The sequence below is a fragment of the Staurois parvus genome, unplaced genomic scaffold, assembly GCF_062004578.1.
Source record: "Staurois parvus isolate SC_StPar_1 unplaced genomic scaffold, SC_StPar_1.0 ptg000270l, whole genome shotgun sequence".
NCBI lineage: Eukaryota > Metazoa > Chordata > Amphibia > Anura > Ranidae > Staurois > Staurois parvus.
The window spans coordinates 2,717,191-2,745,042 of NW_028318066.1; the positions used below are offsets into that span (position 1 = coordinate 2,717,191).

At 40.0% G+C, this 27,852-nt stretch overlaps 1 protein-coding gene across 1 annotated transcript in view; it reads right to left on the reverse strand.

Moving 5' to 3' along the window:
* The window catches only part of LOC149459183 (uncharacterized), a 262,257-nt gene extending 248,519 nt beyond the window's left edge, over positions 1-13,738 (reverse strand). The window contains exons 1-4 of the mRNA XM_089681550.1: positions 13,591-13,738; positions 6,036-6,199; positions 4,463-4,559; positions 1,875-2,090 (exon numbers count right to left, since the gene is read on the reverse strand). Coding sequence (XP_089537676.1) covers positions 1,875-2,090; positions 4,463-4,559; positions 6,036-6,199; positions 13,591-13,633 — 520 coding nt within the window. The 5' untranslated portion in view covers positions 13,634-13,738. The remainder of the gene's footprint in view (positions 1-1,874; positions 2,091-4,462; positions 4,560-6,035; positions 6,200-13,590) is intronic.
* Between the last annotated feature and the right edge of the window lie 14,114 nt (positions 13,739-27,852).

A 27,852-nucleotide genomic window follows, 5' to 3' on the forward strand; every position in this document is an offset into this window, starting at 1 on the left:
AAAATATTGACAAAAATGTGAGGAGTGTACTCACTTCTGTGAAATACTGTATGTTTAGCTCACACTATACATCACCATTTGAAAGAAAAGGGACACTATGGTAGTAAAAGCAGGAGGATCCTACTTCTGACACAGAAACATAAAAAAGCCAGATTGGAGCGTGCCAAAACTTACCTGAGAAAGCCAAAATCCTTTTGGGAGAATGTGCTGTGGACCACCGAAACAAAATTACAGCTTTTTGGTAAAGCCCATCATTGTACTCTTTTCAGAAAAAGCAATGGGGCCTTTAAAGATAAGAATACAGTTCCTACAGTCACACATTTTGGAGGTACACTGATGATTTGGGGTTGCTTTGCTGCTTCAGGCACTAGATGTCTTGACAGTTTGGATGTTATGAAATATGAAGACTACCAAAGAATTCTGCAGTGCAATGTTGGGCCCAGTGTCAGAAAGTTGGGTCTCCATCAGAGGTCATGGGTCTTACAGCAGGACAATGAGACAAAGCACTGAAGAGTACTGAACTGGCCAGCAATGAGTCCAGATCTCAATCCCATAGAGCAACTGTGGAAAGGTCTCAAAACAGCAGTTGGGAAAAGGAACCCTTCCAATCTGAGAGACCTGGAGCAGTTAGAGAAAGAAGAGTGGTCCAAAATTCCAGTAGAGACATGTAAGAAACTCATTGATAGTTACAGGAAGTGATTGATTTCAGTTATTTTTTCCAAGAGGTGTGCTACCAAATATTAAATTCATGGGGGCCAATAATTTTGGCCAATCCATTTTTGGGGTTTTGCGTGGAATGTGTCAGATTTGGCTTTTTGTTTCTCCACTTTTTGTGTCATACCAATTAACAAAATAAATAAACATGAGAATGTCTAAATATTTGTGATTGCAACAATTTTCAGGGCGAAGTGGTGCATTATCTGACAGAAATGCAGGGGTGCCAATAATTTTGGCCATGGCTGTATATTACATAAGGTATTTTACATTAAGCTGACCTCTTTCATGTGTACATTTAAAAGGAAGTTAAAATACAAAAGTTCCTCTTTAATCCTCATTTGAAACAATCCCAAACCCCAATTTAAATGACTGATCTAGGGGCTAGAAAACAGCATTGTTCATCCAGGAAAAGATCATCTGAGGGCATGATAAAGTTGCAGAATTCACATGAACTTGTTTTTCATGATTTTTAATTAAGTGAACACCCTCTCAATTATATTGAGTGGCAGTCAGGGAGCAGGAAACACAATCTGAGTGAACTGGTTCTCCAGAGACTCATATCTTGCACTGCTCTTCTCAATATAAAATTAATAATTTACAGGCAGATCTTTGTGTCTATCAAATGCCAAGACTATTTTAGTGTGCATTTACTTGTGTTAACTTCAGAAGCCATTTGCACTAGTCTAACAAGCATGGCTGGATTTCAACCTAGGGTGACAAAGCTGCCTTGGGGCACATGGACACCCGCACATCCTTTTGCTGACTGGGCCTGTGCACCTAAAACCAAGCTGAGTGGGTACAATGTCTCTTTAATCTCTTTTTTTCAAAGGATTCTTTTGCAGGTCCATCCCAGGACAACAACTTTTTTTTCAACAAGAATGTTCATAAGGGGCTTTTCAGCCATCTGATGCACCCAAGTGACAAATTTCAGCTGGTGTGCTTAATGTGACTATATTTCTAATTTTGTGATTCTATGGCTATGACAGCAATAGGTGGGTGTCAGCTCAAGAACTTGACCTACGCAAGAAGACAAGGTAATATCTAGCTTTTCTAGGCCCTCACTCACCAAAGACTTCTCCAGAATCAATCAGTATGATAATGTAAATAATTATATTTGTGACAGACATATGTAGAGAAGTTGTAGAACTGAGTATTACCATGTTTTTTACATGTAGCCGGTGTTTGTCCAGGTGGAGTTTTTGTTCCAGCAATCTCTTCTCCAATTGCATTAACACACCAGCAGTACCCGGTGCTGCCATGGCACTGCTGTGGTTGGTAATCGCCCTTTTCATCACAATGAGGAACAAACTGACCTATCACTTTCTCGTCTCCTCCCAGAGCTTCCTGACGTTCCATCAAACATTTTGACAATTCTGTCAACATATACAGGAAAGTATAGAGAATACAGAGAACACATTAATAAATGTTTTACTATCCAGAAACAGTAGCATGTAAGCAGGTGTGTCCAAAGGGTTAAAGCTTTTCCTTTGTGCTGACTTATGTTCTGTAGCTGTCTGATTCCACTGTGCTGTTTTTCAATATAACTGCTACAGTGTAGATGTGTGTACTGTGTACTTGAGTTGACCTGCTGAACTGGAGGTAACTCTGCAGAGGGTTAATGTTTTTCCTGCAAGGTTGTCGCCCCTTGCAAAGAAGAGCAAACAGATCTCTTCAGGTGAGTGCTGGATCACATAGCTCCTCTATAGACACATTGATGCTGATCTGATCCATGGAACAGTGCCAGGAAACAAAGGTTGGCCTCACTGGCAATGGTGTAGCAGAATTAAAACCCTTTATTGGAATCTTAACAGGCAATAAGAACATGACAGCTGCAAGACTGGACAGAAAAACAGTAAATGTGTTTCACATGAACACGTGTTTAGCTAATACTGACTAAGTAATGACTAAACACGTGTTTGTGTGAAACGCATTTATTGTTTCTCTGTCCAGTCTTGGAGCTGTCATGTTCGTATTATATTGCCTTTTAAGATTCCAATAAAGGGTTTTAATTCTGCTACACTGTTGCCAGTGTGGCCAACCTTTGTTTCCCGGTACTGTCGCCTCTTGCAAGTCATGCCATATAAAAAGGGTCTGCTCAGTGCCCTACAGAGAGGCTGCTGGAAATACTGCTAAGATGTAGGCTGTCACTCTGTCAATCTGTGCCCCCATCTGGCGGACTCAGCCAGCGTTCCCTATGGGGTTGGGTACAAGAGAACTTTTATGGATTCTTAGCTACCAGTTATGGACTTACTGCCTTTGTGGATAACTGCCAGATAATGAACTTTAAAGAAATGCTTGCTACCTGCCTTTCCATCTGCCTAAGGTACAGCCAGTTTATGGGGCACTTAAAGAACTCTCTACAGGAATGTACATAAAGCTGCTTGAAGGAACTGTGCCTGTATGCTTGTGCATTATTTGAGTCTTTCAGTCTAAGACTTTTGTCATTCCGTTTAATGTCTTCTCTGAAGTCTCTCTGGAGGGGTGCATGCACAGTGTATCAATGGAACGGGGTTTATTATATCCATGTGACTGTAGGTGAGTGTAGATACAGTATAGATAGTCCAGCATGGAGGATACTTGCTATTATAGGCTATATTTTCATTACTAGAGACAACCATACATGTACAGTATCTTTGCTAATTCAGCCAACAAGCCAGGGAATGAGTGACTTGACAAGGGTGATAGTTACTATGATAGGGAAGAGGTGGTATGCTTGCCCCCTTCACTGGCAAACAGTGCCCTACACATACTGGGACACTGTGGCACAGAGTACTTAGGGACCTAGCCTGGAGGTCATTGGAGCATGTAGTTACATTAAAGAACATTCCCAGTATCTAGTAAGTGCAGTTGGATATGTCACTGGGAGTGAAGTGACAGGAATTGCTGTGTTCGTGGAGACAGCCTCTGCAGTACCGGTTCCTAAATGCTGCACACTTGGGAAGTGGTTTTCTCTAACAAGTAGTTTAGTCTAGAAGTTTAGTCTTAGAGTTGACAGTGTAAGAGGCTTGGCCATGGGTCACATTGAGAAAACTGTGCAAGTGCTGCTTGCTTCCAAGTTTGGGAGATCTGCCTTAATGTTGATTTAACATGTCCGCAGCTCCCTGCCTAGGTTTAGGCAATTAGTGAGAGAAGTTTCAGTGTGTCCCCACTAGGACACCTCAAGTCACAACCAGTGCAGTAGGGACACTGCGTTTGGCTCCCAGTACCCATGTGTGAGACACACTGCACTTTCAGACTGGTCCCACTACCTCCTGGTACATGTGATATGTCCCAGGAGATTGTGTGTGTGTGTGTGTGTGGGGGGGGGGGGGGCTTCTGCAATTATCTGACCCAATATAGGCACATGACCATATTAAGTCAATGTCATTGCAATCTCCTGACCATAACTCATTGGGCCAGCAGTGGCAGCTAACTTCTAGGTTCAGACAGAATCCAAGTTCATGCCTACTAGCATCTCCATCTTACGTGACAGCTAGCACAGCCTCTGTGCTAATAGGTTTGAGGGCTTTTGTACTTTCTTATGTCACTTAAAGACTTGTCTCTCTGATGTAGGGAGCAACCTGTCTTTCAGAGTTTGAGTCCTGCATGTATACATTGTTCTCTTCTAGACGTGAATTCATTTTAAAAAAACAAGCTCAACAAATACTTGTTTATTTTAGCTGTTTTAGATGTAGTCTAATTAGGTAATTTATTGTGACAACATGGTAATATGGTCTGTGTCATAAATTCTAGGCTTAAGACTTACCTTTTTGGGAACTGTACGGTTCTGAAATAATTGGCTTCAGACTATAAGGATCCATTGAAGCTCCACTATCTAAGAACATAGAATCTGCTTGTCCATCCTGAAATAAGTTTGTTAATAAATCAGATTTTTACTGGCAGTGAATTTTTGTAATTCATTGTTTAGCATACTAATAACAGCTACCTAATGGTGTTCATGATAAAGGCAGCTGAAAATATTCAGAAGTATTAAAATGCAAAATATATAGGATAGTATTGGCGTCATAAGCTATAAAACAGTCTGGAGTCCCATCTAAAGCTCAGTTCCTTTTTGGTATAGACAGTGGAAAGGTTTAATGCTGTCTATTTTTTCTTTAGGGATTCGTTCTCTCACTTTTTTTCCCTTTGACACCAGGATTATAAATGGTGGTGTAAGCAGGGATTAGTACCCCTTTAGTGAAACCCCTCCCCTGGGTAGACATAGTGGGTAGGGCTAGTCTGTCCTTTATAATCTTGATCTGGAAGAGCCTGAGGCAGAGCATGATGGGAAAAGGCTACCCCTAGTATACTGATACATAAGTTTGTAATCTTAGGAATTTAACTCTTTGGGGTAGGCCCATAACAGGCTCAGATAGAAATCCCATTTATGGAGGACCTATGGTGAGGACTATAAAAAAGTTGGGCAGCCATCTGGTGTTAATGTTGGACTTACATTGTGCAGAATTATGATGTTGGTACTGAAAGAGTGGAGGTGATGGTTGTGTTATGAAAGAACTGTTTATTCTTCTTCTGCTACAGTAAGAACCTTAAAAGGTTATGGACATTACTTATTTCTGGGGTGGACCTTAAGCCTGGAGAATGTGAGTGACCAAATATGAGCTTCTCCACGTTACAGATGTTCCTGAGCAGGCAGATGGTGGGAGAGGCCCTTGGCCTGCCTGGTCATTGCTGGAAAGGAATCAGGGCTCTGTTAACAGGGGGAAAGGGAATTACCCATTTGAGAATTTTCCCAGCTCCCTGTGAGCTCTATCACGAGTAAAGGAGGTAAGGGGAAATCTCTCCAATGAGACCAAGACAGTAAAAAAAACATCTTTTAAGACATGCATCAATAAAAACCTGACAGATGCTTTATCCAGATTTGACTGTAGCTGAGCTTGTTTTTTTAACATTTTTTTTAATTTCTATTTTTTAAAGTAGTTTAAATTGAAATGGCAGAATGATGAAAATGCCAAGCTGGTGAAATTTACAGCTCCATATCTGGATCATGTATATAGGTTAGTTTCCTGTTCAAAATTTTTACAGTATATATAACAGATGAAGCTAGTGGATACACATGTTTATACAGCAACAGTTCAGAGAACAATAATTGCACTGAATATAAAGTGTAAAATTGAATCTACCGTAATCAGATCAGTGATAGCTGATTTCTAATTAACTGAATGATATATGATATTGATCTTTGCACATTGCCCTTTTATACTGTTTCATATATAAATACTTGGCAAAATATTTTATATATAGCTCCCTAAATGTCCTCACTGTGCAGTGCAGCAAAACAGTGTTGTGATGTGACTATACAAATCAGCAACAATGATTACCTTTATAGCTGTCATACAGCCCTCAGTGGAGGATTTATGCACACAAACAAGGGTAAAGTCAGGGACATTACAGGATCCCACTAGATCATTGCACTTCTTCTGCTCAAGATCTGATATCGTACACCACCGAACTTGTCTTCCACTTGGCGCTGCAAAACTCAAGCCTAGAAAATAGTAAATATATACATTAGAAATAGAAATAATCATTAACATATTTAGCAGTATAAGTGTCAAAAATAATAGCAATGTGGTGTTAGTTTGGTCATAAAAGATAACAGCATCATTATTTTAAACTCAAAGTAACCATTGAAGTCTGCGCTAATAGGTAGTGAGGCAACTTGCTCATTGATATTTGCTAATTTCTAACAGATATAGAGTAAATGCAGTGCCTAATAGTAAAATGAGGATAAAGTGATGGATGGTGCAAATAACTCAACTATATAAAAAAATATCTGCAACCCAAAATACACTGTCATAAAATAAATCATGAAACACATAAGATAGTACCAAACTCAAGTATCACAAAAGTAAGAAAAAAATGTCCATCAAAGGTTCAGCAAAGATTGTCAATATATAGACTCTAAGTAACTATTAAAGACTGCACTAACAGGTTCGTGAGGAACCTACAGGGATATATGCAAACTCCTAACAGATACAGTGGGGCAAAAAAGTATTTAGTCAGCCACCAATTGTGCAAGTTCTCTCACTTAAAAAGATGAGAGAGGCCTGTAATTGGCATCATAGGTAGACCTCAACTATGAGAGACAAAATGAGAAAACAAATCCTGACAATCACATTGGCTGATTTGGAAAGAATTTATTTGCAAATTATGGTGGAAAATAAGTATTTGGTCACCTACAAACAAGCAAGATTCCTGGTTCTCACAGACCTGTACCTTCTTCTTTAAGAGGCTCCTCTGTCCTGCACTCATTACCTGTATCAATGGCACCTGTTTGAACTTGTTATCAGTATAAAAGACACCTGTCCACAACCTCAAACAGTCACACTCCAAACTCAACTATGGTGAAGACACCATAGTTCTCTGACCTGGTGGGACCCCAAGGGATTCCATTAATTTGCAGGCATTTCCTCTCACTTCCTGTTTTGGCAGTGGGATAGGAAGTGAAGGGAAATCTCCCACAGATGGCAAAAAAACAGGGGTTCTAACCCTCCATTACTCTATCTAAAATGAAAAAGAAAGTTTTGCCTTTAGTTACACTTTCAAGGAGTCTTTCTCAACCTTTTCAACACAGAGGAACCATTGAAATAACTTTCCAGTCTCAGAAGACCCCTGCTATTAATTTCTATATCTACAACTCATAATACGTTAGTGTGATGATCACTGGGAAGAATGTTCCTAACACTTGTGGTCACTGGGAAGAATTACCCCTTTATAGATAGCTAAAAAGATCAGCTATGTCAGTGGGAACTTATCAAAAGATATGTCTAAAATAACTGTGAAAAATTTAAATCCCCACTACATAAGATATACAGTGTGTTCATGTTTGGAGTGATTGGGAGTATTTTTGCAGCAAGTGATGTATATGCTTGTGTATACATACAAAAAAAAGTTTCTGAAAATCTGCCGAAATAACGAGAAATTAGAAAGATTTTATTACATGTAATGGGGTGGATTTACTAGAGGCGCATATAAGTGTGCAGTTTGCATGTGAAGTTGCTCCAGAGCTTAGAAAATGAGGGGGAGCTCTTCTGACTTCCATCATCCAATAATGTGCAAGCAAACACTATTTTTTTTCCCTTGCATGTGATTGGGTATTCTTTGTAAAGTGAAGCTTTACCTCATTTACTAAGCTCTGGAGCAACTTGCAAAGTACACAGTCTATTTGTTCTAAAGTAGAACTGTAGGCAAAACTTTTTTTCTCATTTTGGATAGCGTAAGCCCTGGTTCACATCTGTGAGGTCGTGCAGGCCGTGATTTGTATGGGCATAAGAGCCAATTCATTTGAATGGACTCCCATGCCCCAGGACATGCAGGGAAAAAGTCTTTGCACTACTTTGGAAATCGCAGCCCATACACAGAAACTGAGGTTCCCAGTACGGTTGCGATTTCCAGTGCGGGCGGTGAGCCATTAGAATTAATAGCACCCTTTGTGTGGGTGGTGCAGCTGCAGGCATTTGTGCAGGTCCCGCAGTGGCACCACATGCACAGATGTGAACCGAGGGTAAGGGAGTGTTATAAGCCCTGTAAGGAAGTTTTTTTGTTTACCATCTGTGTCTCAGATTTACCTTCGTGAAAGACTTATTCAGCCCCGTAAGGTGTATACATGTTATTTGCCTCTAACTGGGGCTACAAATCTCAGTAAGTGCAATACCTACCTCTGGCTCATAAGTGCCGTATTCTCGTCTCCTATGGATTTGGGTTATAGAAGTTAAAGTGCATTCTTCACTCATTGCTAATTGGATCAAATTATATCACTGTGATGGCCAACCTTTGCTGAACTGTTAGATTGATACTTTTTTCTTCCTTTTGTGATACTTGTGTTTGGCACTATTTTATGTGTTTCATGGTTCATTTTATGATGATGTACTTTGGGTTGCACACATTGTTTCGTTGAGTCATTTGCACCATCCATCATCTTATTATCATTTCACTGTTAGGTGTTGCATTTGCCCTACCATATATTTGTTAGGAGTTTGCAAATATCCCTGTGGGTTGCCTCACTACTGGTTTGTGCAGACTTCGATAGTTACTTTGAGTCTATATATGGACAATCTTTGCTGAACCTTTGATGGGCACTTTTTTCTTACTTTTGTGATACTTGAGTTTAGCACTATTTTATGTGTTTCATGATGTATTTTATGACAGGTCATTTTGGATTGCAAACATCGTTTCTATTTATATAGCTGAGCTATTTGCTCTAATCCATCACTTTATTATCATTATTTTAAAACTGATAAATATTACACTACTTCTTTTACCTAGCCAATGTAATGCCTTCAACTCTAGGACACGTAAGTTAAAAAGCTTTATACAGCACATGCCTTCATGAAGTTTCCAGAAACATATGTACAAAATTAAAAGAAAACACACAGCATGTAGAAAGGGGGCATCTGCAGAGGCACTTTAGCTGACCTTATTCCATATGAACTCCCCTAAGAAATTGTTAGCAAAGATTTAGAGGTCATTCACACCAGCATATTGCAGTAATGTGCAGTAATGCAGTATATACACGTTGGTGCTTTGGAGAACCCTGCTCTAAAAAGTTAATTTTTAATGGACTGTCTAACTCAGCACATAAAAATGTATGCTTTGTAGCATAGTGGGTCATGATGTGATCCAGCCCGTAGATGTATGCACTTCTAATGTGGTTGTAAAATGGCAAGTGGTTCTAAAATGCCTTTCTAAGATTCTAAAAACTGAAATTTGACAGCTGTTGGCAAAAAGCTGTATCTGCAAGACTGAATGGATTAAAGGAAGAACTTAATTTACTATGCTATAATTCAACTTTTAATTTTGCCAGCAAGGTCTACAAATATTACCAGTTATTTTTCACAGACGCCAACAACTGGGAGTATACTTCCAGTTATTGTAATATGTCGTTTCTCTCTATAATAGATTTAATCTATGTAGATTGGGAATCAAACCTGCCCAATCAAAAAGATTTTGGCTGAGAACTGATATAACCTAAATTGATTTATCAGTTTTGTGAGCACCTAACACATGCAATGAAAAGCACATGAAATAGAAAAATACAAAACTTCAGATCAATGTGTAGGTTAGTCTAGACTCCACATGAAGCAGATTGTTGAGGTCAGCCTTCCGCTAGTGCCTGGAATACATCAGAATTGCAACCGTTCTGTCAAACCTCAGAAACCTGCAATGGCTTTCTATAAAATGCAGATATGGGAGGGGCAGTAACGCAGGCTATATCTACAGGTCACCATTACACACTTTAACATCATAGAGGTTGGCTCAAGTGGCCTCTAGATTCACAATATCTCTAGGCAATGTACAGTTGTGTTCAAAATAATAGTAGTGTGTTGAAAAAAGTGAATAAAGCTCAAAGTCCTTCTAATTGCTTTTATTTCTATACACACAAATGCATTGGGAACACTACACATTCTATTCCAAATAAAACCATGAAGAAAAATATATCAAATTTGTGTTGTTCCTCTAAACAAATTGAAGAAAAGTGAATATTAAACTGTTCAAAAAAATAGCAGTTTTTGTATTCTTCTTTACAAACTCAAACATTCACTATATAAACTGAAAAATGTTTGAAGATTTTGCTTTCCTTTGAATCACTTCATTAATATTTAGTTGTATAAGCACTGTTTCTGAGAACTGCTGTACATTTGTGTTGCATGGAGTCAACCAACTTCTGGCACCTGTGAACAGGTATTCCAGCCCAGGATGAATGGACTACAGTTCTTCTCTATTTCTTGGTTTTGCCTCAGAAACTGCATTTTTGATGTCACCCCACAAGTTTTCTATTGGATTAAGATCCGGGGATTGGGCTGGCAACTCCATAACGTCAATCTTGCTGGTCTGGAACCAAGATGTTGCACGTTTACTGTTGTGTTTGGAGTCATTGTCTTGTTGGAACACCCATTTCAAGGGCATTTCCTCTTCAGCATAAGACAGCATGACCTCTTCAAGTATTCTGATGTATTCAAACTGATCCATGATCCCTGGTATGCGATAAATAGTCCCAACACCGTAGTATGAGAAACATCCCCATATCATGATGCTTGAACAACCATGCTTCACTGTCTTCACAGTGTACTGTGGCTTGAATTCAGTGTTTGGGGGTCGTCTGACAAACTGCCCCTGGCCACTAGACCCAAAAAGAACAATCTTACTTTCATCAGTCCACAAAATGTTGTGCCATTTCTCTTTAGGCCAGTCAATGTGCTTTTTGGCAAATTGTAACCTCTTCATCACGTCTTTTTTCAACAGTGGGACTTTGCGGGGGCTTCTTGCAGATAGCTTGGCTTCATATAGGCGTCTTCTAATTGTAACAGTACTCACAGGTAACTTTACACCTTCTTTGATCTTCCTGGAGCTGATTGTTGGCTGAGTCCTTGCCATTTTGGCTATTCTTCTATCCATTCGAATGGTAATTTTTCGCTTTCTTCCACGTCTTTCAGGTTTTGGTTGCCATTTTAAAGCATTTGTAATCATTTTAGCTGAGCAGTCTATCATTTTCTGCACTTCTTTATATGTTTTCCCCTCTCCAATCAACCTTTTAATCAAGGTACGCTGTTCTTCTGAACAATGTCTGGAACGACCCATTTTCCTCAGAATTTCAGAGAGAAATGCACTGTAGCCAGTATGTACAACATTTTCTGCCTTCCTTCCTTAAATAAGGGCAGTAATTCTACTACACCTGCTAGTAAATTATTTGCCATTTAGAAATATCATTTCTACCAAAAACAGTGATTGATCAGGTTAGTGATGTCTGACTGCTATTATTTTGAACACAACTGTACAAGGGGGTGCTGCAACCCTGAGTGGCCAGTTCACTTCAGCAACTGGAAGACCCAAACGTTTTTTTCCATCACAGTGCCCTCCCTTGTACAGGCCAACTACTCCTCTACCACAGAAGCCTTTAGCAGTCTCAATCACTTTTCACTCCAGTATGGTGCAGACAAAAAATGCCCAGCTGGGTTCAAGTTGCATTTTAACAGCTTTATTTCAACATAACTTGTCAGCAAACAATATCATAAGGAAGCATTTCCAATATGGTGGCTTAAGACAAGTATAAAAAAAAAAATTCTTTAACTTCTAGTACTCAGGTGCTCACGGTGACATGAGTGCTTAGTCAGTCCCTTAAAAGGTGAAACTTTTGTCATGCCTGCCCCCAAATTAATCTTTGCTACTAGGGGTAAAATCCTTCCCAACATTAAAACTCACAGCACTCTGCATTCCCTGACCTGGCCCAGCCAGGGTTCTCCTGCTTTTCCCAAAAGGTGAAAGCCCTCACAGAGAGGTTGCTAGAAGGAATTCTGTACTCTTCTCCCCTTAAAAGGCCCCAGTTCATCTGGAAGCAGGCCTGCTCCTCAGATGTGCAAAAATGGCCATCACTTCTTGCAGGAATCCTGTGTTTTACTAAGCACAGGCTTCCCTAAGATGGCCAACCAGAATCCACTGCAGATGAAAATTTGGTTCTCTGCAGGGTTCCCTGTATTGCCCATAGTACAGCAGCAGTCATGTGATTGAACTGTTCTCTATACATCAAGCAAGCCCCAAGACACAATCCTGCCATGTGTCCCTTGGTGGTGTACTTTGAGGAAGCAGTTTGTGGTGAAAGTAGTCACCACCAACCCTCCTTTAACACCCTGCTACAAAAGCACAGGTTCACAATCTCCTTTCAGACAAAATTTTGTCTATTTTTTTTGTTTTGAAATAAGTCGAATGTATTACTGATTGTGCCCTCTAGGGGATATTTCCCATGCTTTTGTCTCTTGTCAAAATAAAATGAGGGGAAATCTCAAACAAAAGATTTCCCAGCACACTTACCAGCCAGCCTGCAAAACAACCAAATTATCGTGTCTAACAGTTTACATTAAAATACAGAGAGTTTTGCTTTCACACATTTGCAAATATATGCATAAGCTGCAGTGCCCACATCAAGTGACCTCTGTATATACTGCTGTCCCAAATCTATAATTTTCAGAGCCTCCATAGTGGAAGCACATATATCAATGGATAGGGTGAGGTTAGCTGTGCCTGGAGGGAGCCCACCCCTCTTTAAAGACACAGGGATGCACGTGACACCAAGCAATAGCGCAATGGCAGCAAAGGCATCCAGTGTGTCCCTGCACCCAATTCAATCAACTGTACAAAAAATGGCAACCACCGCAACCTATAACTAGCCTTTACAGCAAGGTGCACATGGAAAAACACAATGGAAAAGCAAACAAACAAAAGACTTCCAAGCACACTTATCTGCCAGCCTGCAAATCAACTGAATTGCCCTGTCTAACAGTCTACGTTAAAAATCAGCTAAGGGATACAGGGCGCCTTCCTGGTCGGCAGAACTCAGTGATTTCTACTAGCGGCTACAACCGCAGCCAGTAAGCACATGTGAAAAATCAGACAGGCTGGTTGTACCCAAGTTGATCGATGGATCAACATGGGTACAATTATCTTGCTCATGCTTGGATCAAATCTTGGCTGGTCCCTGCTGAACCGACTGAGATTTGATCCAAGTAGAGCTGGCTTTAGTATTGTCAGCCAGCAACAAGAAGTGCTCTCCCGGTAAGAAACTTTGTAAGAGAGCCACAAACTTTTATATGCTTAAGAAAGTTGTATACAGCGGGAAATCATACCATACACGCTAAAGAACAGATTTTAGGTTTACATCCACTTTAAGGAACTTGGTGACTGAACATATTTATGGACAGTATCAGTCAGCAAACAACTGGGTTTCGAAGTCAGCCTACTTAATATCTCATCAATATATACTAGCTTTACAGTTGTTTCTAAAACTACCTTAGGACTTATTAATGACACCTTTGTGTCTAGCTGCACATATCCATGTGAACATTGCTGAAATTCCCATATATAAAATATAACAGATGTACTTACCAATGGTGGTGAAAAAAAAGACTGTTTGGAAAGTTGGAGCCATCCTTTTCAGTTTGACATGTGCACTGCTATAGCACTTCAACTTTCATACACTGTCATGAATTACCCTTCTTATATGAGAGATTAGTGGGCGAGTGCGTAAACTCATTGTCCTTGATCCTTGGTATCTGTAAATAGACACTTTTTTTTTAACACAAAAACTTTTCTCTGGAAATGCATACTCAGGTCTAACCTTAGATTGCTCATGATAACCAGTGCTAACAGAAACAGCAGACTAATTTTGCTGATCCCCTCTTGAGAAAGCTACATGCCTGACTATCGTGCTGATTCAGTAATTTCATTACTTGCTGACTACCTGCCCCAGGGCACATATTTAACTATAGCTGATCTGTTTACATATATATATATATTTTTAATTTAAATATTTATTAGTTTTTCATTTTTTACAAAAAAATTCCATAAGAAGAGATAACAATACATATAAATATTCCATACATTTCTACCTTGCCCCTTCTAATAAATCTTTTCTTTCCCTCCCAACCCTTTCCCACCCCCCTTCCCCCTCCCTCCCCTTTGCACGTTCTATACTCTCTCGAGGCCCAATAGTTTCTTAATTTATAGTTTTCTATACTTCTCTTTCAGTCCTGATTTTTCCCATTTTTCCCATCTTGTATAGTATATTTCCATCCTATCTTCCTGCATATAGTAAGATTTTTCCATTCTACTTATCTGATTTACTCTGTTGATCCAGTCTTCCTCCTTCGGCACCTCTGATTTTTGCCAGAACTTGGGTATCAACCCCTTTGCAGCATTTAAATAGTACCATACGCCTGATTCTTTATATTTATGTTTACATATATAAATACATTACAGTGTCAAAATCAGTCTTATATTAATAAAATAAATAAATAAAATAAATTAAATTCATCAGTGTTAACCATAAATCCCCTGTGTTTAATTCCTCAGTGCACATGAAGCAATAGCGAATCAACTTACATATACAGTTGTATTCAAAATAATAGCAGTCAGACATCACTAACCTGATCAATCACTGTTTTTGGTAGAAATTATATTTCTACATGACACATAATTTACTAGCAGGTGTAATAGAGTAATAGAAATCCAACAGACCCAACAGTCATGACATGCATGCTGCTGATTCTGTGTAATTGAATCACTAATTGAAAGGGGCATGTTCAAAATAATAGCAGTGTGGAGTTCTATTAGTGAGGTCATTCTTTCTTTGAAAAACAGGTGGCAATTATTGCCCTTATTTAAGGAAGGAAGGCAGCAAATGTTGTACATGCTGGTTACAATTGCATTTCTCTCTGAAATTCTGAGAAAAATGGGTCGTTCCAGACATTGTTCAGAAGAACAGCGTACCTTGATTAAAAAGTTGATTGGAGAGGGGAAAACATATAAAGAAGTACAGAAAATGATAGGCTGCTCAGCTAAAATGATCGCAAATGCTTTAAAATGGCAACCAAAACCTGAAAGACGTGGAAGAAAGCGAAAAACTACCATTCGGATGGATAGAAGAATAGCCAAAATGGCAAGGACTCAGCCAACAATCAGCTCCAGGAAGAAAAAAGAAGGTGTAAAGTTACCTGTGAGTACTGTTACAATTAGAAGACGCCTATGTGAAGCCAAGCCATCTGCAAGAATCCCCAGCAAAGTTCCACTGTTGAAAAAAACGACATGTGCTGAAGAGGTTACAATTTGCCAAAGAGCACATTGACTGGTCTAAAGAGACATTTTGTAGACTGGTGAAAGTAAGATTGTTCTTTTTGGGTCTAGTGGTCGGAGACAGTTTGTCAGACGACCCCCAAACACTGAATTCAAGACTACAGTACACTGTGAAGACAGTGAAGCATGGTTGCGCAAGCATCATGATATGGGGATGTTTCTCATACTACGGTGTTGGGACTATTTATCGCATACCAGGGATCATGGATCAGTTTGAATACATCAGAATACTTGAAGAGGTCATGCTGCCTTATGCTGAAGAGGAAATGCCCTTGAAATGGGTGTTCCAACAAGACAACGACCCCAAACACAACAGTAAACGTGCAACATCTTGGTTCCAGACCAACAAGATTGACGTTATGGAGTGGCCAGCCCAATCCCCTGATCTTAATCCAATAGAAAACTTGTGGGGTGACATCAAAAATGCAGTTTCTGAGGCAAAACCAAGAAATAGAGAAGAACTGTGGAATGTAGTCCAATCATCCTGGGCTGGAATACCTGTTCACAGGTGCCAGAAGTTGGTTGACTCCATGCAACACAGATGTACAGCAGTTCTCAGAAACAGTGCTTATACAACTAAATATTGATTAAGTGATTCAAAGGAAAGCAAAATCTTCAAACATTTTTCAGTTTATATAGTGAATGTTTGAGTTTGTAAAGAATACAAACACTGCTATTTTTTTGAACCGTCTAATATTAACTTTTCTTCAATTTTTTTAGAGGAACAACACAAATTTGATATATTTTTCATCATGTTTTGATTTGGAATAGAATGTGTAGTGTTCCCAATGCATTTGTGTGTATGGAAATAAAAGCTATTAGAAGGATTTTGAGCTTTATTCACTTTTTTCAACACACTGCTATTATTTTGAACATAACTGTACATATAAGTGATTAAATAAATACATTTTTAAAAATCCCTTGCACAAACTCCAGTGCTTATAAACATACTGTAAATCAGTTAACAAATCAATTCTCATATACAGTTATGATCAATATAATAGCAGTGTGTTGAAAAAAAGTGAATAAAGCTCAAAATCCTTCTAATAGCTTTTATTTCCATACATTTCTTTTTTACATTTTTTTTTTTTATATTATTATTTATGTTTTTTTAACATACTGTCACCCTAGCAGTACAGTGTCACCATGGTGGCACTGTACTACTTGTGGGGGGTGATGAAGATTTTTTTGTTTACACTGATTGCTTTTACACCCATAAAGGCTGTAAAAGCAATCATTTCTCCTTCTCTTTGGCTGCATTCTTGCAGCCATTGAGAAATACTATGTGAAGTGACATCTTGCTTACTACTCTGCATGTGATTACTGATTGGCCAATCAGTGATCACATGATCAGGACCTCGCACATTTTGAAAAAAAACTATATTCTTTTCATTTTGGTTCTAAAAAATATATAGTAAACTCAAAGTTAGTCATAAATTTAGGCCAAAATGTATTCTCCCACATGTCTTTGGTAAAAAAAAAAATCCCAATACATGTATATTAATTGTTTTATGTGAAAGTTATATCGTCTACAAACTATGGTATAGCTACTGGAATTAACGCCATTGTTTGCTATACAGTACTGCGCTAGTTTAACTGACAATTGCGTGGTCATGCAATGCTGTACATAAATGAAATGTATGTCATTTTTTTCCTACAAATAGAGCTTTCTTTTGGTGGTATTTGATCAGCTCTGGGTTTTTCATTTTTTATGCTTTAAACAAAAAAATACCGAAAATTAAAAAAAAACACAATATTTTAGGCCAAAATGTATTTTGCTACATGTCTTTGGTAAACAAAATTTCAGTAAGTGTATATTAAATGGTTTGTGTGAAATCTATAGCGTCAACAAACTATGGTATGGATACTGGAATTTACATAGCTTTTACTTTCTGACTGCCCATCACATTTCTTGAGGTGCTAAAATGCCAAGGTAGTACAAACACCCCCAAATGACCCCTTTTTGGAATGTAGACACCCTAAGCTATCTGCTGAGAGGCATGTTGAGTCCATTTATTTTTTTCCACAAGTTTTTGGAATATGATAATAATTTTTTTTTTTTACAGAAAGTTGTCATTTAAATGGTATATTGCTCACACATGGCATGGGTATATTTGGAATTACACCCCAAAATATATTCAACTACTTTTCCTGAATATGGGGATACCACATGTGTGAGACTTTTTGGCAGCCTAGTCGCATACAGAAACCTGAAATCCTAAGACCACTTTGAAAGCCTTATGGTGCGTAAATTTCTCATTTCACTTCCTCATTACCTATCACAGTTTCGGAGGCTCTGAAATTCCAGGATAGCACATACCAATACTGGGGCAACACTTGTGCATGCCTTTGCATCCATGTGTGAGGGGGGCAGGATGCTTTTTTTACATTTTATTTTATTTAGATTTTTTTATTATTTTTACACTGTCCCTTTCTCTTTTTTGTTTTGATCACTCTTATTGTTATCACAGGGAATCTAAATGCCCCCTGTGATAGCAATAGCCAGTGACAGATATTCTATTTTGAGAAACCTGGAGTCTCTTAGACTCGAGACATCTCCTCTCCCCTTAAATCATCTGATCTCACCAAGATTGGTGTGATCAGGTGTTTTCCCAATTTAAAAATGGCGCTGTTTATATCCAGCAAAACTGAAGTGATAAAATGCTCATAGCTTCCGGTTTCTTAGACTATGGAGATAATTGGCCCCATTCTGGTCTCCAATCAGCTCTATGGTCCGGGACTCTTGGACTCTCTGTGAAAGTCGTGGAAGGCAGCGGGAGGGGGTCATCTCCTCCGGCTGCTTATAAAAGCAATCCTGCGGTTAATTAGCCACTAGGATTGCTTTTACATGAAAGACAATCACCAGTTGAAAAACATTATACCAGGATGATGCCTGCAGCTGGCCAGGCATCATCCTAGTATACACTCAATTCCAGTGATGTACCATTCCTTCTTGGGCATACAAACACCGCTCAAAAAAATGAAAGTCAATGAAACTTCTGGGATATTGATTTGGTCAGTTAAGAAGCAGCGGGGGTTGTCAAGCAGTTTTAGCAGCTTTGGTGTTAATGAAATTAACAACAGGTGCACTAGATGGGCAATAGTGAGACAACCCTCAAAACAGGAATGGTTTTACAGGTGGAGGCCAATTATATCTTTTTCCCCACTCATCTTTTCTGTTTTTCCATTTGGCTAGAGTCACTACTGGTAGCATGAGGTGATACCTGGACCCTACAGAGGTTGCACAGACAGCTCAACTCCGCCAGGATAGCACATCAATACTTGCCATTGCCAGAAGGTTAGCTGTGTCTCCCAGCACAGTCTCAAGAGCATGGAGGAGATTCCAGGAGACAGGCAGTTACTCTAGGAAAGCTGGACAGGGCCATAGAAGGCCCTTAACCCATCAGCAGGACCGGTATCTGCTTCTTTGTGCAAGGAGGAACAGGATGAGCACTGCCAGAGCCCTACAAAATGACCTCCAGCAGGCCACTGGTGTGAATGTCTCTGACCAAACAATCAGAAACAGACTTCATGAGGGTGGCCTGAGGGCCCGACGTCCTCTAGTGGGCCCTGTGCTCACTGCCTGGCACCGCAGAGTTCGATTGGCATTTGCCATTGAACACCAGAATTGGCAAGTCCACCACTGGCGCCCTGTGCTTATCACAGATGAGTGCAGGTTCACCCTGAGCACATGTGACGGACGTGAAAAGGGTCTGGAAAAGCCACGGAGAATGTTATGCTGCCTGTAACATTGTTCAGCATGACTGTTTTGGTGGTGGGTCTGTGATGGTCTGGGGATGCATATCCATGGAGCGGCGCACAGATCTCTACAGGCTAGACAATGGCATCCAGACTGCCATCAGGTATCGGGATGAAATCCTTGGACCCATTGTCAGACCCTATGCTGGTGCAGTGGGTCCTGGGTTCCTCCTTGTGCACGACAATGCCTGGCCTCATGTGATGAGAGTATGCAGGCAGTTTCTGGAGGATGAAGGAATTGATACCACTGAATGGCCCCCACACTCGCCTCACTTAAATCCAATAGAACACCTCTGGGATATCATGTTTCGGTCTATCCAGCACCGCCAGGTTGCACTTAAGACTATCCAGGAGCTCAGTGATGCCCTGGTCCAGATCTGGGAGGAAATACCCCAGGACACCATCCATCATCTCATTAGGAACATGCCCCGACATTGCATACAAGCACGTGGGGGCCATACAAACTACTGAGTACCCTTTTGAGTTACTGCAATGAAATTTCAGCAAAATGGACTAGCCTGCTGCATAATTTTTTCACTTTGATTTTCAGGGTGTCTTTGAATTCAGTCCTCTGTAGGTTGATAATTTTTATTTCCATCAAACGATCAATCAATCCTTATGTTTCTAACACATTACCCAGTCCATATCAGTATAGATATCTAGCATGATATTTTTCCCTATTGAGATCTGATTTGTTTTCAAAGTGTTCCTTTAATTTTTTGGAGCAGTGCAGTGTGCAGCCTGTGGGCTGAATGAAAAAAAGAGAAGAATCTCTGCCAGAAAAAGTGTGTGGTATGCCCACCATTAGAATATACCGCCCTGCATCCACAGACTTCTAATGGTGGGCATAAATGAAATGTTCTTTTCTTTGTTAAGCTCGTGTGCTGAATGAAAACAAAAAAAAACCTAACAGATTCCTCTATTCACATCGATTGATGTGGATGAAGAAATCTGTACCCCAAATTTTTAAAAAAAATATATGCCGAAGCATAGGGGTGATCCACCCACTAGCCACCCCAGGCCCCTATACTTGAACATATATGTTCTTTTTTAATTGCGGATGAAAAATCTCATCCAACAGCGCTGCACACACTATTTTCTGAGAGCAAGACCCTTGTTCTATCAGAGTAAACAGATCGGTGCTGCAGCTGAATGGCATTCCTGAAAAGAAAACAGCAATGGTTAACAATAAAACAGTAACTCAAGAAAACGACAACTATATTTTTTTTTTACTTTTTTATTTTGTATGTTTTTTTTACTTTCTTTCTTTTTTTAAACTGTATCAAGCAGATATTAGGTCTCTCAAAATGTGATACCCAGTTTCCAAACTACCTAACATTTTTGAGACCCTGTGTATATATGTACCCTGGACTATGCCATGCTATACCTTATACTAATACTCCAATAGTGTATAGAAGCGATGGAAGCAGTCCTTGAGACCAGGTTGGCCAGGACAGGAGGGACAAAAAAAAGCGGTTGTCACGCCTAATTCCATGTCTGCTACGGACATAACATGGGGGTGACTTTTGGGTTGGGGTACCAGGAATGGCATCAGGAAAATGCCTCTCATGCAGCCGGCTACCTGCATCTGGTTTGAGGGTTTCGGCCACAGCAGCTTCTGGAAACGAAAGGCCGTGATGATCTCTTCCTGGAATTTTAGGAAGGATCCACTTCTTCCAGTTGCTTTGTAAAGTACAAAAGTGTTGTACAGAGCCAATTGAAATAAACATACAGACACTTTTTTGTACCAGAATCTGGCTTCATGGGAAACTAAGTATGGCTTCATCATCTGGTCATTGAAGTCCACCCCTGCAATGTTAAGGTTATACAGGGTAGTCATGGCTTCTCAACAACACCAGCTGCCGTGGAAATTAGGATGGTCTTGTCTGCGTGAATGGAGACAGGACGAAAACATCCTGGTTGTCCCTCCACTGCATTGCAAACTATTCATCATTTTTCAAGCAGGCTTTCTCCCCCTTTCTAAGATGGGTATTTACATGCTGTTAAGAGAAGCCCCAGTGATTAGGTCACACGGCACCAATTCCAAGATTGTACAAATGTTTAAATAGTGGCACGCTTGTATAACAATTGTCCACGTACAAGTGGTGCCCCATATGGAAAAAGGGTGACACCAAGTCTCAAACTATCTTGCCACTGCCATGTAGCCTGGGCATCCGCGGGGCTCCACAAGACTTTTACCTTGTAAATCCCAAAATGACATGTATAGCCCATTGCCCTCTTACAGGTCTTATACATTTTGATCCCATATCTAGCACACTTACTGGGGAGAAATTATTTCAATGAAAGGCTGCCAGAAAAATGAATGAAGGACTCATCAATGCAGATGTTTTTCTGTGGAGTATACATATCTGCAAATTTCTGGTTAAGGTGATTTACGAGGGGCCGGATTTTGTGGAGCTGGTCAAATTTAGGGTCACCCCAAGGACGACAGAGTGTGTTGTCATTAAAATTAATAAATTGCATTATATTCTCATATCTATGCCTGGCCATGGCAGCAGAGAATACGGACATATGATGAATCAGGTCTGTGGACCAATACAACCGCAATTCATTTTATTTAGTAATGCCCATGTTGAGGGTTAGGCCCAATAAAAATTTTAATTCAAAAACCACGCAAATTGCCTGGCAAGGTTTGAATTTGGGTTGACGGTGATAAATTGCTGTGCGTATAAATTGCTTTGATTCACAATCAATCCATGCAGATCTTATGTGAAAAACAGCTCCAAAAAAAACCAAGGGGATTAGTTAAATTTGCTGTTTCCACCTGAATTCCGGGTTGGCCAGTGAATGAGGGAAGAAATACAGGTGCTGCAGAATTTGTGGGCTGCCAATCAGGATTTGCAAGCACATCCGGAAGGACACTATGGGCTCTATGGGCCTGTGTGTGAATTCTTGGTGGCTTGTACTGCACTTATGAGACTCGCCACGTCACCAAGTGATACTGCGGTGCTGGAGTTGTCACCATCCTATCAGAATCCCCCTTTCCCACTGGAGTTTTTGGTGGCTATAGGTAGCCCCTACTGGTTACATAATAAAGTAACAATGCCTTGCGGTTGTGGGTTACTTGCCTTGTGTGGCTGTTTGACTCCCACGTGGCTCCTTCCAGACAGAGTTACCAACCTCCTACAACTTTGTTGTTTTTTTACTGACAAAAAATGGAAAATGCACAGACAGAGCACATTTTTTACTGACAGTCTGAAATATGACAGAAACTCCTATTAGAAGCTAAGAGAATTGATATTTAAAAAATATAAACAATATATAAACATTAACAGCTTGCCACGTACTGCAGGCAGGCAGTACAGCCAGGCTAGACAACATACTCGTACGTCGCAATCTTTCTTCCACATTTTGGGAGCGCATGCTTGTGCCTCCTGCTGACCTGTGCTGTGATTGGACACAGAATGACTTTGTCAACAGGTTTCAGCCAATGATCGGCTTCAACAAATCACAGCACAGAGCTCTGTGTTTACAAACACACAGAACTCTGTGTACACAGAACAGTGAAATGACTGTTTCTTCTTCCTGAAAAGCAGGGGAAAAACAGCCACATCTTCGAGTAAAATCAGCACACATTACACTTGCTAGGCACACAGTTAACCAATTCATTGCCACTTGATGTTAATGACATGACAAGAAGGGGGTTCAGTATGCCTGCACTCACCAATTATTCCCTCAGACTCATCCAGCCAGGATTTACAGCTACTTCATGTACTCTGTATGTCTTCCAATTTGGTGCCTGCACATATACACACAGTAAGCCCTTTCTTTGCTGTGTGTACACTGTACAGGGGTGGAGTGCAGGGCCGTGGATAAGGGGGTACCACCAGTCCTCCTATATTGGGCCAAGTCCACCAGGGGGTTCATGCAGATGGGTAAGTTGGCTTTGGGCAGGGATGGTGATCAGCTCGGTGGGGGGGGGGGGGAATTACTGGAACCAATCCCCTGCATGGGAATCTCAGCAGCAGCTGAAGAGAGAGCCATACAGGGGATCGGTTCTAGTAATTGCCCCTTCCCTCGCACCCATCACTCTGCTTGTGCAACATATGTATCCCCCTGCTGCCTAGGCCCCCCTGTGTGCCCTCACCCCTGCAGTGCTGCCTGCTTCTCTCTCCTCCTTCCCACTAGCAGATACAAGCACACAATCGGATCCTGCAGGATGCAGAGTGGGAGAAGGGTCTGGTAAATATGTCACCCCTTTCTTTTCTGAATGAACACAATTAGTGATTGCTGCAGATCACTCACTGTGTTCATTCATAACTGAAGCATAGTAAAAAAAACTTGGGGGGGGGGGGGGCTGTCAGGTTGTCTGTATGGGGCCCTGTGGTTTCTAACAGCAGCCCTGGTGGCGTGTGGGTGGGGCAGACACGGCAGGGATAGGATGGGACACAGAACAGATTTGACATCCTCCATCCTGTTCAACACTGTACCAGGCTCTGCCTATCCTGTGTCTCTCAATATGTCATTCACACAATTCCTGTGAGTGGGATATTGAGTAACAACATTGGCACAGCACAGTGTACATGCCCCCAGCTCCCAGCCAGATTAAAAGATGATTAAAAGAGAGATTAAAGATGACAAAATATAAAGCATTACCCTGAGTGCAGTGTACCAAAGTCACCGGTCCTAAAATCTGGGGGGAGGGGGAAGCACCCTAGATCATACCCTGGTAAACAAGAGTAAACTATTACCATAAGAACTAATTATTACCTAATAGTTTTTGCTTCTGGCCTGGATACAATACAGCAGCAGCTCTTACTTACACAGATGGTCAGGTGGTCCAGTTTTGTGTCCATTCCCTGGAAACTTCCCTTTATACTGTATAATATCACCAATCTCAAATCAGGGTTTCTAACTCAGCTAACAGGGACACAAAGTATTTGTCTATAACCAACCAACACAGTGATAAACTAGAAAAGCTACAATTTCTGGTGAAAGTGTGTGATGTGTTCTTGCCTCCACCAGTAGTCTACAACTGGAGTGGGCAGAGTAACTGGGTGGAGTGGCTTGAGTAACTGTTGTGTGGTTGGAGTGAGTAAAGATAGTAAACATTATACTAACCAATTGATTGATCAAATTTAAAAAGTGCACATGGCAAGCTTGATAGAGTGAGAAATGCATTTCAATAATTTTTAATTATTTATATAGCTCACACTCTAGATTTTCTCACTCTGCTGCCTGCTCACACACCTGGGTTCCTATGGCAACTCACTCTACAGCAAGGGCAGAGAAGAGCGGTTAAAAACAAACTGCTCCAACTTGCTCACTTCACTGGCGGTTGCCATCTTCAAATGGTTGTAGTTTAAAAATTATAAATCCTACACCGAAGAGCTTTATATTGTGAGAATCACAAGACCCAGACTTACATTTTGATGCATAGTATGTCTCTGAAATATTAAAAATGAAGGCACAGTCGCAGTTTAGAAATTGCCCTTCAAATTTGAGGTGGCTAGAGTGGAGTTTCAATGAATGTCAATGGGCGGCGTGAATTGCAAACAAATGGTCATATTGTAAAAACTATCAGGACTGTGGCTTAGCCATGGACATTTTTAGTGGAAGTAGGGATAGCTGAACATTTTGATATAAGATTTGTGTAGGTGGGCTTGAAAATGAGGGAGTGATGGCAGTTTAGAAATCATGTCCTGATTTTTCAGCTCACACTTTAGTTTTTGTCAGCTCCCAAATAGTTTTGAACGTTGATTGGTTGAGTTCTTATTTGAAAATGTGTGGTTGTTATTGTAGAGGGAAAGAAGTGGTCTGCAATCCCAAGTAGAGTGACACAGAGATTGGCTCATCATTGTGCCTGTTCTTATTTCCCTGTCCAGTTGCAGTCCAGGTTAGATCCAGGACAATCTGGGCTCAGAGGAAATGGGTTGAATGATGCTGGTCATCAGACTGAAGACATCTAGCAGCAAAAAAAAGTACTGCGGGGGAAATGAGTTTTGCAGCAAAAGCTGGGTTTGTGTGTTTTTTGTAATCTTTTTATGGGCTATTAATTTTTATTTTTGCTGGTTCTACTTTGAAATAAAGCTAACAGCAACTCTGGAAAGTAAAGCAGATGCTATCACATAATACTAGAATATTCCCATTGCTGATGTTCCTGGAAGTAGCCTGCAGTAGGGTGGTGCTGTCAGAACTGCCAACGGGTAAACCAGTACTAGCACAAATAAAACCACATGTCGCAAGCACACCTTAGTTCTTCAGAATTTTGAAATACTTGTGAACCACTTCCAGTCTGGACACTTTTAACCCCTTCTTGTCCAGGCCAACTTTCAGCTTTCAGTGTTATCACACTTTCAATGACAATTGACGGTCATACAACACTGTACCCATATGAATTTTTTAGCATTTTTTTAGACGTATAAAGCTTTATTTTGGTGGTATTTATTCACCACTGGGGTTTTTTCTTTTATTTTGCTATGTAAAATGAAAAAGTCCAAAAATTTAGAAAAAAAAGTGTTTTTCTTATACAATTTTGCAAATAAATAGTATTTCATCATAAATCTTGGCCAAAATGTATTCTGTTATATTTTTAGTTAAAAAAAATAACCCAAATTGGTTTATAACCAAAAATTATAATTTTTAAACATTTTTTTTTACATTTTTTAATTTGTTTATATTATTATTTATGTTTTTTTTTTACATACTGTCACTCTAGCAGTAATGAAGATTTTTTTTTTACACTGATTGCTTTTACACCCATAAAGGCTGTAAAAGCAATAATTTCTCCTTCTCTCTGGCTGTATTCTTGCAGCCATTGAGAACTACTGTGTGAGCTGTGATTGGTCACAGCTTATCACATGGTACAAGTCTGTTGTGAATAGTCTTGTACTGTGATCTCTGTGATCATTCACAGATTTCACATGTAGTAAGCAATGATGTCAGAAGTGACATCTTGCTTACTACTCTGCATGTGATCACTGATTGGCCAATCAGTGATCACATGATCGGGACCTCCCACAGAGGTCCCGTCCGACGATCGGTATTCCAGTGTGTCCGGAGGACACAGCAGGCACCAGATCACGGTGCTGGGTGCTCCCAGGGAGCGCACACAAGCAGGGTGCGGGGAGGCCATTTATAAACAGCCACCCGATCCTGCACTGCCACCGTCTGACCGTTTATATACAACAGCTGGACGGGAAGTGGTTAAATCAATAACATCACAAATATTATCAGTGCAAAGTTCCAAGGCCGCCTAGGACCTTTTTGTCACATGATGTATAGCGATTGATGGCTCACGAGTATGGCTAAAGCTACATTATGAGGCTTAAGTGCCAGTTCACACTACAAAAATGCATTCCAGATGCATTCTGGATACATTTTGGTTACAGTTCACACCATACACAGTTCCAGTGCAGCTTTGATGCAGTTTGCTATGTTCCAGTATGGTTCTGTATGGAATAAATGCACCATGTTCTTCTTTTTTCTGCACCGCAAACTGACTGGAACTGACTGCACTGGTGTGAACTAGAGCCATTGGAATACATGGAAAACACTGTACTTGCATTTTTGATGCAGAAAAAAAGCGCACTGGACTGCATCTAGTGTGAACTAGCCCTAAATCCCAAGCAATATTAAAGCACAACCAATTGAAAAAGCCCATGCTACAGCCATGCCCACTGTTATCTAGGAAGCACCACTTATCTCTCTGTACTGAGGCAAGCAGTTATGAGGTCCAGTAAACCTTTTTACAACATCACCAGGGTGCAGAGGTAATTTTTCATAACAACTCAAGGGTGACAGTAAGGTTGCACATAAATCCCTTCAATAACCATAATGGTGTCATCAGCAGCAAATGGAGCATTTATTAAGTCTCTTTCTTTTGAAGCACCTGCCTAAGGCATACACGTTGTTATTAGCATGGCAGGGACTCATAGCCATTGAAGTACAGCCTGCAGTATAAGACAATTTCAGAAAAAGTTGGATCGGCACATTCACCTGGATAGTAGAAAACTTCACTTTTGATTCATACATCTTGGTATAAATATATATATATATAAATAAAAGTAGTCCAAGGCATTTCAACCTAAGAAAGTCTGTTGATGAACACTTTGTTTGTATAGCATGATAAATCCGACAGGTCAACATGTTTACTCTACTAGTTATTTAAATAATAGTGTGTTCTATTACTGTGATTTTTTTTTTCAACAACATACTCTGCTTTATGTATCACCATTGCTCTTCACAGTAGCCTTTAGCCACTTATATGTTATATTATTGACATACTTGGCCTATGTACATTTTATAAGTGGTACCATACTGCTTGTATTGATGCAAATAAAAAGTACCCAAGTAAAAGAGAGTCTAGGGGTTCTTTAATGACTGGCATAGTACCACTGGATTGGCATAAGGCCAATGTGGTGCCTATACAGTATTTAAAAAGGGATCAAAATCTTTACCAAGTAACTACAGACTTATTAAACTTCTATAGTTGGGAAGATACTGGAAAGTTTACCACTAGCCCTCCAGAAGATTTTATCCCCTACCTAACCAGATCATTTTTTGCTATCCGGCACTGTGCTACTTTAACTGACAATTGTGCGGTCATGCAGCACGGTACCCAAATTAATTTTTTATAATTTTTTTCACACAAATAAAGTTTTCTTTTAGTGCTATTTGATCACCACTGGAGTTTTTATATTTTTTATTATATAAACAAAAAACGACCAAAAGTTTTGAAAAAAAAAAAAATTTTTACTTTCTGCTACAAACATATCTAATAAAACCTTCACACCA